The sequence below is a fragment of the Rhinolophus hipposideros genome (genome assembly GCF_964194185.1).
Source record: "Rhinolophus hipposideros genome assembly, chromosome: 9".
NCBI classification, from domain to species: domain Eukaryota; kingdom Metazoa; phylum Chordata; class Mammalia; order Chiroptera; family Rhinolophidae; genus Rhinolophus; species Rhinolophus hipposideros.
Genome location: NC_138055.1, coordinates 25,464,004 through 25,479,127, shown reverse-complemented (window position 1 = coordinate 25,479,127; position 15,124 = coordinate 25,464,004). Strand labels below are relative to the sequence as shown.

General features: G+C 34.7%; 1 protein-coding gene across 1 annotated transcript in view; it reads right to left on the bottom strand.

The window, feature by feature from the left end:
• Positions 1-4,226, bottom strand: part of LOC308502878 (C-type lectin domain family 2 member D-like) — a 29,546-nt gene extending 25,320 nt beyond the window's left edge. Inside the window, exon 1 of the mRNA XM_081061396.1 lies at positions 3,986-4,226. Within this exon, the coding sequence (XP_080917522.1) occupies positions 3,986-4,043 (58 nt within the window). The 5' untranslated portion in view covers positions 4,044-4,226. The remainder of the gene's footprint in view (positions 1-3,985) is intronic.
• Positions 4,227-15,124: the final 10,898 nt, after the last annotated feature.

The following is a 15,124-nucleotide window of genomic DNA, read 5'->3' as shown; positions in this document are numbered from 1 at the left end:
CAATTGCAGAAAGCTTCAAATGTATAGCCAGCCAGGCAGAAGTGTGGGTAGTTAGTGTGAAAATGGAACTGAATCATAGGACACTCAGCTGCTGTCAGAAAATTGGTGTCAGAACACAAATCCAGACAAGATATATTGGGTAAAAGGGAACTGATAAATTGGGTAACTGATATATTGGGTAAAACTCCATTGGCATCTGTGGAGTTTTCTGTTCCTGGGTTTCTGTTCTGGTAAGTTATTGTTTTCTGCATCCATCTGTGTCTCTCTTCAGCCTGGGGGCACTGGTGTTCCATGTAACCTCAGTTCTTTGGTGGATCTAAGAAGAGATCATTTTCAGTTTTTCAGGGATTTTTGTTTATTTGTTTCATTTTTTTCTTAGTTTTTTTTTTCTTGTGTAGATTGAGCAATGACTCCTAGTCTCCTTGCATGCTAGATCAGAACTATGAAGTACTTTACCTTGCAGTAGGACGGAAGAGAGGTCTCAAGTTAGCCCTAAACTATACAATTTAACCATCCACGAGTGTTTGTGAGCAAGAGGACAGACCAGTCAAGGGGTCTCAAATGGGAGGTGGGAGCTGAGTTGCAAGAGCATGGACCAAAGGCAAAATAATCTGGAGTAAAAAGGAAAGATGATTATTAAAAGACTTTTGTCATTTTATTGTAAGCTCCATGAGGAACAGAACCTTGTCTTTTTGCTTGCCATTGTGTCTCTATCATCTGTCAGTGCCTATAAAATAGAAGGTGTTCAATAGACATTCAATGTGTGGATGATTCTGGTTCCAGGTAAGTGGAGTTAGCATACCACATCCTCTCACTGAGTGAGACTATAAAACCTAAATAGAATGCATAGAACAGCTATTAAGGACTGAAAACTATACTACTATACTACTATGCTGTAGTAGCAGCAATGTTATCAAGAGCACCAGAATTTGAGGTACCACCAAAACAGTCTTGAATTTACCTTTCCCCTAACCCAGTATCAGTGCCCTGAACTTAATGTACCCAGAAGCCTTGAATTGAGTATCTATTGGGGGCACAAATGTAGAGAGCTCCAGGAGAAGCACTCTAGCTCTGGTTAAAGGAATAGAAAAAAATAACTAACACACAGACTATGAAAATAACCCACGTTTCTCTTTCTTTTGTCCATTCTTGTATGCCTCAAACTTCAGGCAGTAGTATCATGATGGCAGTTGCAGTAGCAATTATGACTACAACTAATAGCCTGAGGGAAGCAATCTTCTTCTTCTTTCAGTAAAGCTATTGCTCTAAGAAGGTGGAGCCAACCTACCCCCCACTTCTGTTTTCTCTTCTTTCCTCCTGTCATATGGGCTGACAGATGCAGCCACATTTGCAGAAGTGCATGACAGAGCAGGGTAACTAGAGTCACAAATCTCTGGCTGTAGAACAGAAAAGAACAGCCCCTGGGAACCTTGGGCAGATGGTGAAAAAGGAAGAACTTTGGAAATGGACCTCTGAATCCTATTTGTGAACTCCTCGACTCACCCCCCTACAAACTGTGTATGCCTAAACCTGACCCTAATTAATGTACCAAAGACACTGAGACCTGAACTAATGAATAGAACATTGCCCAGGTCCCAGGTTCACCAATGGTTGACACAAAAGCAAGAAAAAACTGAGTACACTACAAAGACTCTGAAAACTGATCTGAGATTGGAACCAGAGCACACAGAAGGTCTGAACCTCGACAGACTGATTTCTTCCCAAAACCAAAAATATCAATATACTTCAAAAATTTAAACAAAGTCAAGAGTCTCATAACAAAAATATATATTTAAAATTTCTGGAGTACAATCCAAATTATTCAGCATGTGAATAACCGTGAAAATTTCAACCTGTATGGGAAAAGACAATCAACAGAAGCCAATGTGGAGATGCCATAGATGTTGGAATTATCTGATAAATATTTTAAAGTAACTGTTTTAAAAATACTCGAAGTACCTAGTTAATAAGGAAATAAATGAAGTCATTTAATAAGAACTAGAAATCGTCTCCTCCTCATCTGAATTGCCTTCTCTCTAAATTGATTACTACTTTTATCAAGGACAAAAAACATACAATGGAGGAAAGACAGCCTCTTCAATAAATGGTGCTGGGAGAATTGGATAGCCACGTGCAAAAGAATGAAACTGGACTGCTATCTGTCACCATGTACCAAAATTAATTCAAAATGGATCAAAGACTTAAGCATAAGACCTGAAACAATTAACTGCATAGAAGAAAACATAGGTACTAAACTTATGGACCTTGGGTTCAAAGAGCATTTTATTAATTTGACTCCAAAGGCAATGGAAGTAAAAGCTAAAATAAATGAATGGGACTATATGAAACTTAAAAGCTTCTGCACAGCAAAAGTAACCATCGACAAAACAAAGAGGCAACCAACTGAATGGGATAAGATTTTTGCAAACAGTGCCTCTGATAAGGGGCTAATATCCAAAATATACAAGGAACTCATGAAGCTCAACAACAAAAAAACAAACAACCCAATTGAAAAATGGGCAGAGGACCTGAAGAGACATTTCTCCAAAGAGGACATACAAATGGCAAATAAACATATGAAAAAATGCTCAACATCACTAATCCTCAGAGAAATGCAAATAAAAACCACAATGAGACATCACCTCACCCCAGTCAGAACAGCTATCATCAACAAGACAAATAGTAACAAGTGTTAGAGAGGCTGTGGAGAAAAAGGAACCCTCATACACTGTTGGTGGGAATGCAGACTGGTGCAGCCACTATGGAAGACAGTGTGGAGGTTCCTCAAAAAATTACAAATAGAATTACCATATGACCCAGCAATCCCTCTCCTGGGTATCTACCCAAAAAATCTGAAAACATTTATTCATAAAGACACGTGTGCTCCAATATTCATTGCAGCTTTGTTTACGGTGGCCAAGACATGGAAACAACCAAAATGTCCTTTGATAGATGAATGGATAAAGAAGTTGTGGTATATATACACAATGGAATACTATTCAGTGGTAAGAAAAGATGATATAGGAACATTTGTGACAACATGGATGGATCTTGAGAGTATAGTGCTAAGCAAAATAAGTCAGACAGAAAAAGCAGAGAACCATATGATTTCACTGATATGTGGTATATAAACCAAAAACAACAAGAGAACAAGACAAATAAATGAGAAACAAAAACTCAAAGATACAGACAATAGTTTAGTGGTTACCAGAAGGTAAGGGGGCTGGGGGGTGGGAGATGAGGGTAAGGGGGAATCAAATATATGGTGATGGAAGGAGAACTGACTCTGGGTGGTGAACACACAATGGGATTTATAGATGATGTAATACAGAATAAAAAATAAAAAAATAAAAAAATATAAAAAAACATTTTTATTCCTAAATTATGACACCTCAGTTTTCCCCAAATGGTACAAAATTACTTTTTTTCACTTATTAAATCATCATTTAAAGCCTCAAATATATTTTTTTAATTTCAAGCTTCATATAAATATGTAATATATATGATATGTATGTACATATATATTTTTTCTCCTTATAGTACATCCGATGTAAACTAATTTCATCTAATGCTCTACTAAGTTTTTTCCTTGGACTTCTGTTTATTTGTAAATGTCCTTTACTTACTTTTTAGTTTTTTCTCTCTCCTATGAGCTTTCATGATAAGTTTTCTGTCTTATTTAATAATGCCAATACCTTGCATTTATATAATGCTTTAGTTTGTATTGCTCTTTTCAGTGAAATTAACCATTTTTATTCTCAATCATAAAATTTAACCTGATCTCATTCTCTTACATCTTTCTCTAATAGTTTCCTTTCCTTACTTGTTGGGACAAATATTTCAGTATCTGTCTACTTTACACAAATTATAAATCAACTATGACCTCTAGCCAATCTGTCTCTCCCGCCTAAAAACTCTTTTCCTGTTAACCATTGCCACTAGTGTACAGACTGGATCCCATCACTACTACTATTTTGTTTCTTACCTGGATATTTCAGCAATTCAGTTGGTACATCTTTCTCCTCATAATTGGTGTCATGCATTTTGTCTCCCGTTTTGGAGTGAGCTAAACCCCAGTCAACTGTCTCAACCCAAAAAAAATTCAGATAAAAACGTATTTTTAGATAGTACTTCCTCAGGAACCGAAATACCAACGTGTTAACTATGATGATTTAAGAGAAACACAGTGAAGTACATGTTTAGTTAGAAGAAAACTTGCCACAGGAAATAAGATGGTGTTTGTAAGAAGTTTTTAAACTTTGAAGCTAATTCACTACAGTGCTTTGATTGCAAGACAAATTGATACTTGTTATTTTGAACAAAAAAAAAAAGAAATTTACTGACAGGAAGGGAATATTAGGCAAGTAAAAACAACAACCCTAATCTGAAAGGAAAATCTATTCTCAAGAGCTCACTTTCATAAAAAAACAAAAAGGGTTTAAATGTTTAATTATTATGTTGTTTTGTACATCTGAAACTAATATAAAATAAAAAAATTTTATAGAAACCTTATTTTCAAGTAGTACACACATTAGCTTCACAGAAAAATTTAAAATGCAACATAAAAATGGGAACAAATCATAAAACACATTTTTAAAAAGTTAACACGCAATGTAGCAAGTGCCCAGATCAAGATATAAAGTAATACCAGCATCCAATATATCCTACTCATGCCCTGTCACATGCATTACCCCCAAATATAATCACTATCCTAAATTTTAACACATTTTTTTTATCCATTCATCTGTCAGTGCACACTTAGGTTGTTTCCATGTCTTAGCTATTGTAAATAATACTGCAATGAACATTATTCTTATGAATTAATGGGTACATATATCTTTATGAATTAATGTTTTCATATTTTCAGGTAAATAGCCAGAAGAGGAATTGCTGAATTATATGGTAGTTCTAGTCATTTTTTAAAGAAACTCCGTAATGTTTTCCATAGTGATTGTACCAATCTACATTCCCACTAACAGTGTACAAGGGTTCCCTTTTCTTCACATCATTACCAACACTTGTCACTACTTGTCTTTTTGATAATAGCCATTCTAACAGGTGTGAGGTATCATCTCATTGTGGTTTTGATTTGCATTTCCCTAATCACTAGTGATGTTGAAGATCATTTCATTTGCCTATTGGCCATCTGTATGGTTTCCTTGGAAAAATTTTTATTCAGATCCTCCGCCCCTTTTTAATTGGATTATTTGGTTTTTTGCTGTTGTTGTTATTGTGTTGTATGAGTTCTTTATATATTTTGAATATTAACCCCTTATTAGAAATATTATTTGCAAATACCTCCTCCCTTTTGGTTAGTTGCATTTTTATTTTGTTGTCGGTTTCTTTTGCTGTGCAGAAACTTTTTAGTTTGATGTAGCCTCATTCATTTATTCTTGCTATTGTTTCCCATTTATGGAGTCAAATTCACATAAATGCCTCTGAGATCAGTGTCAGAAGTTTTGTGCCTATGTTTTCTTCTATGTATGTTATTGTTTTAGGTATTACATTCAAGTCTTTAATCCATTTTGAGTTAGTTTTGTGTGTGGTATAAGAAAATGGTGTAGGTGTGGCCGGTTATCTCAGTAGGTTAGAGCATGATGCTGATAACACCAAGATTGCCAGTTTGATTCCCCACATGGGTCATTGTGAGCTGCACCCTCCTTAAAAAAAAAAAGATAGTGGTCTATTTTCATTCTTTTACATACTCATATAACTGTCCAGTTTTACCAACACTGTTCATTGAAGAGACTTTGCTTTCTGCACTGTTTATTCTTGGCTTCTTTTTCAAAAATTAGTTGCCTATGAATGTATAGGGTTATTTCTGGGCTCAGAAATTTCACTGGTCAATGTGTCTGTTTTTCTGCCCATACCATACTGCTTTGATTACTATAACTTTGTATTTGAGTTTGCATTCAAAGAGTGTGCTACTTCTGGCTTTGATTTTGTTGTTGTTATTGTTGTTTTTTGCTTTTTCCCCCCGAGAATTGCTTTGTCTATTGAGGGTCTTTTGTGCTTCCACACAAATTTGAGAACTTTTTTGTTCTATTTCTATAAAAAATATTATTGGGATTATGATAGGGATTGCACTGAATCTGTAGCTTGCTTTAGGTAAGATGGACACTTTAACAATATTAGTTGTTCTAATCCATGAACACACAATATGTTTCCATGTCTTTGTGTCTTCAATTTCTTTCAACAATGTCTTGTAGTTTTCAGTGTACAGGTTCTTAGCCTCCTTTGTGAAGTTTATTCCTAGGTTTTTTATTCTTTTTGTTGTAATTATAAATGGGATTGTTTTCTCCATTTCACTTTCTGACATTTTATTTTTAGTATATAGAAATGGAACAGAGTTTTCTATATTGATTTTTCATCCTTCAACTTTATTATAGTTTTAAAAATTATTTCTAATAGTTTTTTTGTGGCATCGTCAAGGTTTTCTATACTGGAGGTGCCAGAAAAATTTATACACCTGACTTGTATTCATGTTTTATTATCAGTATATATTGCATATTATAATTTTAATAGTTTTTTTCTTTTATTAAAATGTGTATACATTTTTTGGCACTCTCTGTATATAAAATTATTGTGACAACTTTACTTGAATATTGTCAATGTAACACTGTATGTGTATATGAAGTCTAACAATTAAGTTTGAAAACTTGTGGCAATGATGTTGCTAAACTTTTTTGATATCAGAGGGATTATTCATTATGAATTTGTACCAATTGGACAACTAGTTGACCAAGTTTACTATTTGGAAGTGCTGAAAATGTTTCATGGAAACATTAGATGACCTGAACTTTTCGTCAACAATTCATGGCTCTTATGTCACGACAATGCACCATCTCGCGTGGCACTGTCTGTGAGGGAGTTTTTAGCCAGTAAACAAATAATTGTATTGGAACACACTCCCTACTCACTTGATCTGGCCCCCAGTGACTTCTTTCTTTACTCGAAAATAAAGGAAATATGGAAAGGAAGACATTTTGATGGCATTCAGGACATCCTGAGTAATATGATGGCAGCTCTGATGGCCATTCCAGAAAGAGCTTTCCAAAATTCCTTTGAAGGGTCGACTAGACGCCTGTGTCAGTGCATAGCTTCCAAAGGGGAGTACTTCAAATGTGACCATAGTAGTATTCAGCAATGAGGTATATAGCACTTTTTCTAGGACAAGTTCACAAACTTAATTGTCTGACCTCATATGTATGAGATATTTGAAACCTTCCTCCAGGAAGTGCTCACATTCTCTTGCGGTAGCCATGTAGATCAGGTAAATATTACCTTAAAATAAGAGAGTCTTGATTTAGGGCTAAATTGCAGTCTCTGCAAGATTCTATCTACCTGTTTTCTACCATTTCTTGTTTTTCTTAGCACCTGTGTAAAGCTCTCTAGCAATTTCATCTGAGAATCTAGATCATTAGCAAAGCCCCTTCTTTTTGTTAAAGCCTGAATCTGAATTTTTGTCTCCTTTACACCACATGAGTACTAAAACGCCACTCTTTTTTACCCGTTTTTCTTTTTAGTCTCTTTCCTTGTGAAGTTTAATAATTTGGAAAATTGCTTAAGAGAAAATGTTGATTTCACTTCTTTGGCCCTACCTTCTCTATGAGATTTTGGCCTTTTAAGTGCATTGGTAGAACTTTGTATCTCTCACAGGAGAGTGCTTGTTACCCATTTTCCTCAGCCCAGATTCTCAGAAGGTGACCCATAATCAAGATACCCTTTGAGAAGAGTGGCTCCCAAAATGTGGATTCACTTCTCTGTGATCCCCCTTCTAGAATCTGTGCTATTCTTCCCTAAAGCTTGAAAATTCTCCAATCCCTTAAAACATATATATAATATATATATATTATATATATATATAATATATATAAGTATAATAACATATATGTTAATGTTAATATATGTTTATATATATATTAATTAGTTCTTCTAGTTATGCTCAGCATGAACATGGTCTCTCTCAACTTGTACTATTATAGACAGATGTGGATATGAACTTTCAAGTTTATCCATTTTATATTCTTCCATGATTTTGTAGTCAAAGACAACAGGAAGTAAACCCTGATAACTTTTACATCACCTGACAATTCCCACACAGGCGACAGAACTTATAACATTACTTTTATTTTTATCATCATAGCATAACAACATAAAACTACAGTTTATTATCACTTACTATGATCCAGAAACATTAATAAAAAATTTAAATGTTTTCTCATTTAATTAGTAAAACTAGATAATGAGGCTGATATTATTACAGGTAACCCCCATATAACACAATTGTTAGGTTCCTAAACAATCCCATGTTATGTGAATCCATGTTATATGAAACAAAGAACTAGTACAAAAAAGAGGGTTAGGTTTCAAAAATTTAAAAAACTATTATATTTTTATATTTAAGAGAAATATATTAAAGCAATTTTCACCAAAAGTATAACATGTACCGTGTTTCCCCGAAAATAAGACCTAGCCGGGCCATCAGTTCTATTGTGTCTTTTGGAGCAGAAAATAGTATAAGATTCAGTATTATATTATATTATATTATACCCAGTCTTCATTATATTATGTTATATTATATTATATTATACCCTGTCTTATATTAAAATAAGACCAGATCTTATATTAATTTTTGCTCCAAAGACGCATTAGAGCTGATGGTCTGGCTAGGTCTTATTTTGGGGGAAACACAGTATTAAATAATATTTTCTTTGTCATCACTACTAACCGAGGGCATTTTCTTTTTGACAAGATATCTTCAGCCTTTGAATTTAATACTCCATGAACAAAATGGATTTAAAATTCTAATAAATCTGATAGGACATCCACACTCGAATGAAAATTTTCAAATGAGATATCTTTTGCTCTTAAAAGCTCTTATGTTCTGTGTTGTTCGTGGATATCCCTAATTTCGAATGAGATGTTTTTTGCTCTTAAAAACTCATTATACTCCGTGTTGTTTGGAGATTTCTCTAATTCTCAAACTGTGTTACAGTGAAACGTGTTCTAGGATGCCATGTGGTACGAGGGGTTTACCCAGTGCTCCAACCGTGTGGTAGAAGTGCTGTGTTAATTGGGGCTTACTGATACTTTTATTTTAAGATTAGCTCCTTCAGTGAGAAACTGAGTAATTTGTCAAAGTCCACACTTAGTGGTAAAGTCCCTGATTGACTGATCTGATTTAGAAACTAATTTGACATTAATACTGAGAAACAGTAAGCAAAGGTCAAATGGGTTACAGTAAGTAAAGGTCAAATGGGTTAGTCATAGTCTTAATAAAATCACTCAGATTCTACATTGCTGTAACAGTTTCCACTGGAGAAAGGGAAACTGAACAATAAGTGTATGGAAACTTAACAATGTGGATATTCATTTAACATGCATTTTTGAAGCCTAATACCTTTCAACCACCATGCCAGGTGGGCTCTGAACAAGATATATTTCCTTCCTTTGAGGAACTTAATAGGAAAATAAAAAGTGAATACATATATATGATTCATCGTAACAAGCTATAAAAGGCAATAGAATAAGTTATTGCGAGAACATTTAATTAGGATACCTATCTCAAAGAAAGTTTTCCTAAGGATGTGTTAACTAAATTTACAAACTGAAGAACTGAATAGAAGTTAGCTAAATGAAAAAGTGAGGCATTTGAGATAGAGGGAGAAGTGTTCTAGTAAAAAGAACTGCTTTCATTTATGCACAAAAAAAGAAAATATGTAGTATAGTTAGAAAACCACCTAAAATTAAGAAGGCTTGAGCACAAATTATGAAAGGAGAAATGTGAGAAAATAACTTTGCAATTAACACAAGGACTCAATATTAAACTGTGAATTTCATAATTTCTAAGCTATATCATCTTGTTTATTTTTTTTATACAACCCTATGTCTAATGGTTGATACCATATATAAGATACAGTGACATGTCTTTACATGGTCTCTAGGGAATTTCAGTGTAAGGAGGAGTACACAGAGAGAGTGTTATTTTAATTTCACTTATTAAAAGGATTTTTTTTCTTTCAAAAAATATTTTTTTAATTGGGCATATATTTAGGAAACAGAAATGAGTAACTAATTAACTGGATAGGAAAGGAAAGGAAAAGCCTCTTCAGGGTAACCATTACTACTTAACAGAAGTGAATTATCTCAACTGACTAAAAGTAACAAATAGTTATAGGAAACAGCAAAAATTTATGAAAATTTACTCTTAGTTGCCTTCTGCCCCACTTCCCTTGGGCCTTACACAACAAAATGGATGGTAGATATATTCAATGTGAGAGTAATATAAAAGGAAGTATCCTGTAATGTGAAAAAACACAGACTTTGGAGCAAAAAGAAACCCAACATAAAGATGATACTTGTACCCTGGTAGTTGTTTGATTTTACACATATGTGGTAGGCAGAATAATGACCACCCAAAGATACCATGTCCTAATACCCAAAACCTGCAGATGTATTACCTTACATGAAAAAAAAAAATCTTTGAATGTGGTTAAATTAAGGATCTTGAGGAGATTATGCTAGTACAAGATTATGCTGGTTTTTTTGAGGTGGAACCAAATTAATCAAATGGGTTCTTATTAGAAGGCAGCAGTGTCACAGGTAGAGTTTTGAAGATGCTATTCTGCTGTATTTGAAGAAGGAGAGAGAGGCCACAAGCCAAGGAATGCAGGTGGCCCCTAGAAGCTCTAAAAGGCAGGGAAACAAAGTCTCCTCTAGAACCTCTAAAAGGAACACTGATCCACAAATACTTTGATTTGTACTCAATAAGATCCATCCTCTGACCTCCAGAACTATAAGATAATAATTTCTGTTTAATAAATTGCCACTAAATCATGGTAATTTATTATTACACAAATCATTACAGCATATTAATTAAGTTCTCTCACCCTCGAGAACTATGTAGTGACAGGCTTATTCGGAGGAATGAAATCTATGATTTAGGTGAAGATGTCCGATAAATTTCAGCTGTTAATATACTTATTATTCAGTTACTAATAATTCATACCTGCTTAAGGAAATATTATTAACTTTAGTATCTAAAATGCTGCTGGTGAAGCTTTGATCTTGAGAATACCTACAACCTTTTTCTTCAGGGCTCAGATAAAGCCAAATATAATTGACTGGCCTGAGACTGTTCTGATTGGCAAGTGCCTGGGTTTAAGTATCAAGCTTTGGGTTAATGTTTAAGATATAAGCATTAGATTGAGGGTTTTTTGTTTGTTTGCTTTTTGTTTTGTTTTGTTTTGTTTTTGCCAGTGGATGTTCAAGTGCTCTATAACTTATTGTACTGCTTCTGTACCTTTGTGAAAATTCAGTGGGTCATATTTGTGTGGATGTATCTATGGGTTCTCTATTCTGTCATATGATCTATATGTCTAGTACTCTGCCAATATTGTTTTAATGACCTTAGCAATATAGTAAGCCTTAACATCATATAGGATGATTCCTCCCACTTTATTCTTCTTTTTCAAGATTGTGTTAGCTATTCTAGGGCCTATGCCTTTCCATTTGAATTCTGGAATAAGTTTGTCTATGTCTACAAAACTACTAGTGGGATTTTGATAGAAATTGAATTAAACCTATGGGTCACTTTGGGAACAGTTGATACTCTTACTATATTAAGTCTTCAAATCCATGAACACAGTGTGTACTGCCAATTATCTAAGTTTTCTTTCATTTTTTTATCAGCATTTTAAAATTTTAGCATTCATATCCTGAATATATTTTAATTTGATGCATAAGTATTTCCATTTCTTTGGACTGATTATAGATGTTGTGTTTTTAATGTTTCCACATGTTAATTATTAATATGTAGAAATGTGATTAATTTTTGTGGGTTCAACTTGTATCCTGCAACTTGGCTGAACTCACTTATTAGTTCTAGGAGGTCTGAAAGGATGAGTGCTTTCCTATCATCAACTGGGCTCCCAATAGATCCCCTCTGCTTATTGCTGCTGGACTCATCTGGGATTATCAGTGGGAAACTATCAATCAGGGCTAGGAAAGAGTCTACCTGGGCTGCCTTTTATTTTTAGGTTGGGGGTCAGGAAATGCCAAGTAATAGCACCCTTCTTCTTTGGGGTGTGCTACAAAAGCAACTCAAGATGCCCTGCACTGTTGGTTCTCCGATTCTGGAATCCCAAACAAGCCCACCTTCATCTTACCATCTTTAAAAACTTTATACTGGTTCTTCCCTGTGTTATTTTCAGATGAGGATCATGGAGAGATGAGCCTACCCCAGCTTGTCCGCCCAGAAGTTGTGGTCCCACCCACGTTTTCCATCTAACTTCCAGGTGAGATTTTTTCCTGGCTTCTCTCCTTTTTCATTTTTACTACTTTGTGTATTTCTATTTCTTGCTCTCCACCTATTGTTTGGTTATCTCTGTGCTTGAGGTCTCAATGCTCTCTCTGGTATATTATATTCTTAGTGATATCAGAAGTCCAAATTTAGTTCTGACTGGAATATTAAAAACATCCAATTTGCAAAATAAAACATCCTGCATGGGATTCCCACCAAGAAAAAAAAATATTTAAATTCACATATAGAAAAATAGCATTTTTATATGCAATGTACATTTATTTCCACTGAACAAATATCAAAATCTATTTTCACTGTTTAAATATAAGTTGCACATTGCTGTGTTACAGAGTAGATACCCTTTATCTCAAAGTTTCCAGGTTTTCTGGAGATTTTTTGTCATTGCTATTACTCTCGTTGACTCAAAGCCAAGAAACTCAGAAGGTATTAAGTATGCTCCATAGTACAGAAGGACTACATATGTTTTTAAGCAAACTGGTCACAAGTTATTAAAAGTAAATATAATTTTTTAAAAAAAGTACACTGAAACAGATTAATTCATGTAATAGACATTAATTGAATTCCTACAATCAATCAGTCTATACACATAGCATTGAGAACATAATGAAGGAAAAATCACTGGTTCTCCCTGCATGTAGCTACATTCTTATTGGGAAATGAGAAACTGATTAAACAATAGCAACACATGCTAGTTTAGATTAGGGAAATAAAAGCTACCAGACCAGGGGGATAGGAAAACATCACCTAATATAAAGAATCAAAAGCACAAGTGTTGGAAAGGTTGTGGAGAAAAAGGAACCCTCACTCACTGCTGGTGGGAATGTACATTGGTACAGCCCCTATGGAAAACAATACGGAGGTTCCTCAGAAAATTAAGAATGGAATTACCATATGATCGAGCAATCCCTGTTTTGTGTATCTACCCAAAAAAATCTGAAAACATTTATCCATAAAGATATATGTACCTCTATGTTCATGGCAGCTTTATTTACGGTTCAAGTATCCTTCAATAGATGATTGGATAAAGAAGATGTGGTACAAATAGACAATGGAATGTTGCTCGGCCATAAGAAAAGATAAAATATAGTCATTTGCAACAACATGGATACATCTTCAGATTATCACACTAAAATAATTCAGACAGAAAAAGTCAAGAACCATATGATTTCACTGATATGTGAGCTATAAAGCTGAAAACAACAAATGAACAAGACAAACAAATAAACAAAAACTCATAGAAACATACAACAGTTTAGTGGTTACCAGAAAGTAACAGGGGCAGGTAGATGAGGGTAAAGGTGGTCAAATATATGGTGATGGAAGGAGATTTGACTTTGGGTGGTGAACACACAATGCCATATATAGACCATGTATTGTAGAAGATGGAAAGGAAAGCAATGTCATAATAACATATTTTTTTAATAGGAAAGACTTTTTTTTGGGGGGAACAGGACTTTATTGGGGAACAGTGTGTACTTCCAGGACTTTTCTCCAAGTCAAGTTGTCCTTTCAATCTTAGTTGTGGAGGGTGCCATTCAGCTTCAAGTTGTTGTCGTTTCAGTCTTAGTTGTGGAGGGTGCAGCTCAGCTCCAGGTCCAGTTGCCATTGCTAGTTGCAGGGGCACAGCCCACCATCCCTTGCGGGACTCAAGGAATTGAACTGGCAACCTTGTGGTTGAGAGCCCACTGGCCCATGTGGGAATCGAACGGGCAGCCTTCGGAGTTAGGAGCATGGAGCTCTAACCACCTGAGCCACCAGGCCGGCCCCATCATAATAATATTATATGACCTTGATTACCATTAACAGTTTTGGTCATATACTGAGATCAAAGGAGGAATCATTGAAAGATTTTATGCAAGGAAGTAACGTATTCATATTTTGGATTAGAATTATCAGTTTGGTTGAAATCTGAAGAATGAATCAGAATGGATTTACAGTGAAAGAATGGGTAAGTCCCAATTATGTAGGTTTTCTTCTATGTTAAAACCATGTACTTTTTCAGGCATTCCTGTGAAGAAATATTACTCACCTGTATTTTGAATAATTAATTCCAGTGAAGATTTCCACTGAAGCATTAGAAACTGATTTAAACAGCTCACTGACTTTCGACTGGTGGAAGCAGGAAAATGACAATGAATTGAACATCACTTAGAAGTTCCCACATTAGTGGCTGAACTTTTGCTGTTATTTCTATTTTTATTTCCATAGAGCAACAATGGAAGAATGACAATTTATTAAATAGTTACTATGAGTCTGATATATGCAAAAGATTTTCATCTGTGATCTGATTTGAATCTTATAACTAGCCAGTGAAATTAGTATTAGTATACTAATTTTCATGTCAAGAAACTGCTTGAGGGGCTATGTAATTTATCAAGGTCATACAGAGTATAAGAAATAGAATCCATGCTTTAGATATATGGCTTGGAAACCTAGCTTGTAAAAGAATACTAGATGAGTTAGGATCACAGCTTGACTCGAATGTTTGGGGGGAGTCACACACAGCTTATCAAATAAAATCTTTTTTTGTTTATGTACTTTCCAGATTTCTGTAGAAATTTAGCTTGTTTGTGAGAAAGTTAGCAAAAACTAGGCAAATAGGGCAGAGTCTCATAGTCAGGAAGGCATATCCACAGTTATGTATTGAATATATTCTATATTTGAGACACTGTGCTAATCTTCCAGGACACAAAAGTGAACTAGGCATAGTCCCTGCCTCTTAGAAAACCTGGGAAAAATGGATAAGGCAAAAAGCATGACTAGAATAAAATAAGATTGCGATTCACTGAGAAAAGATTT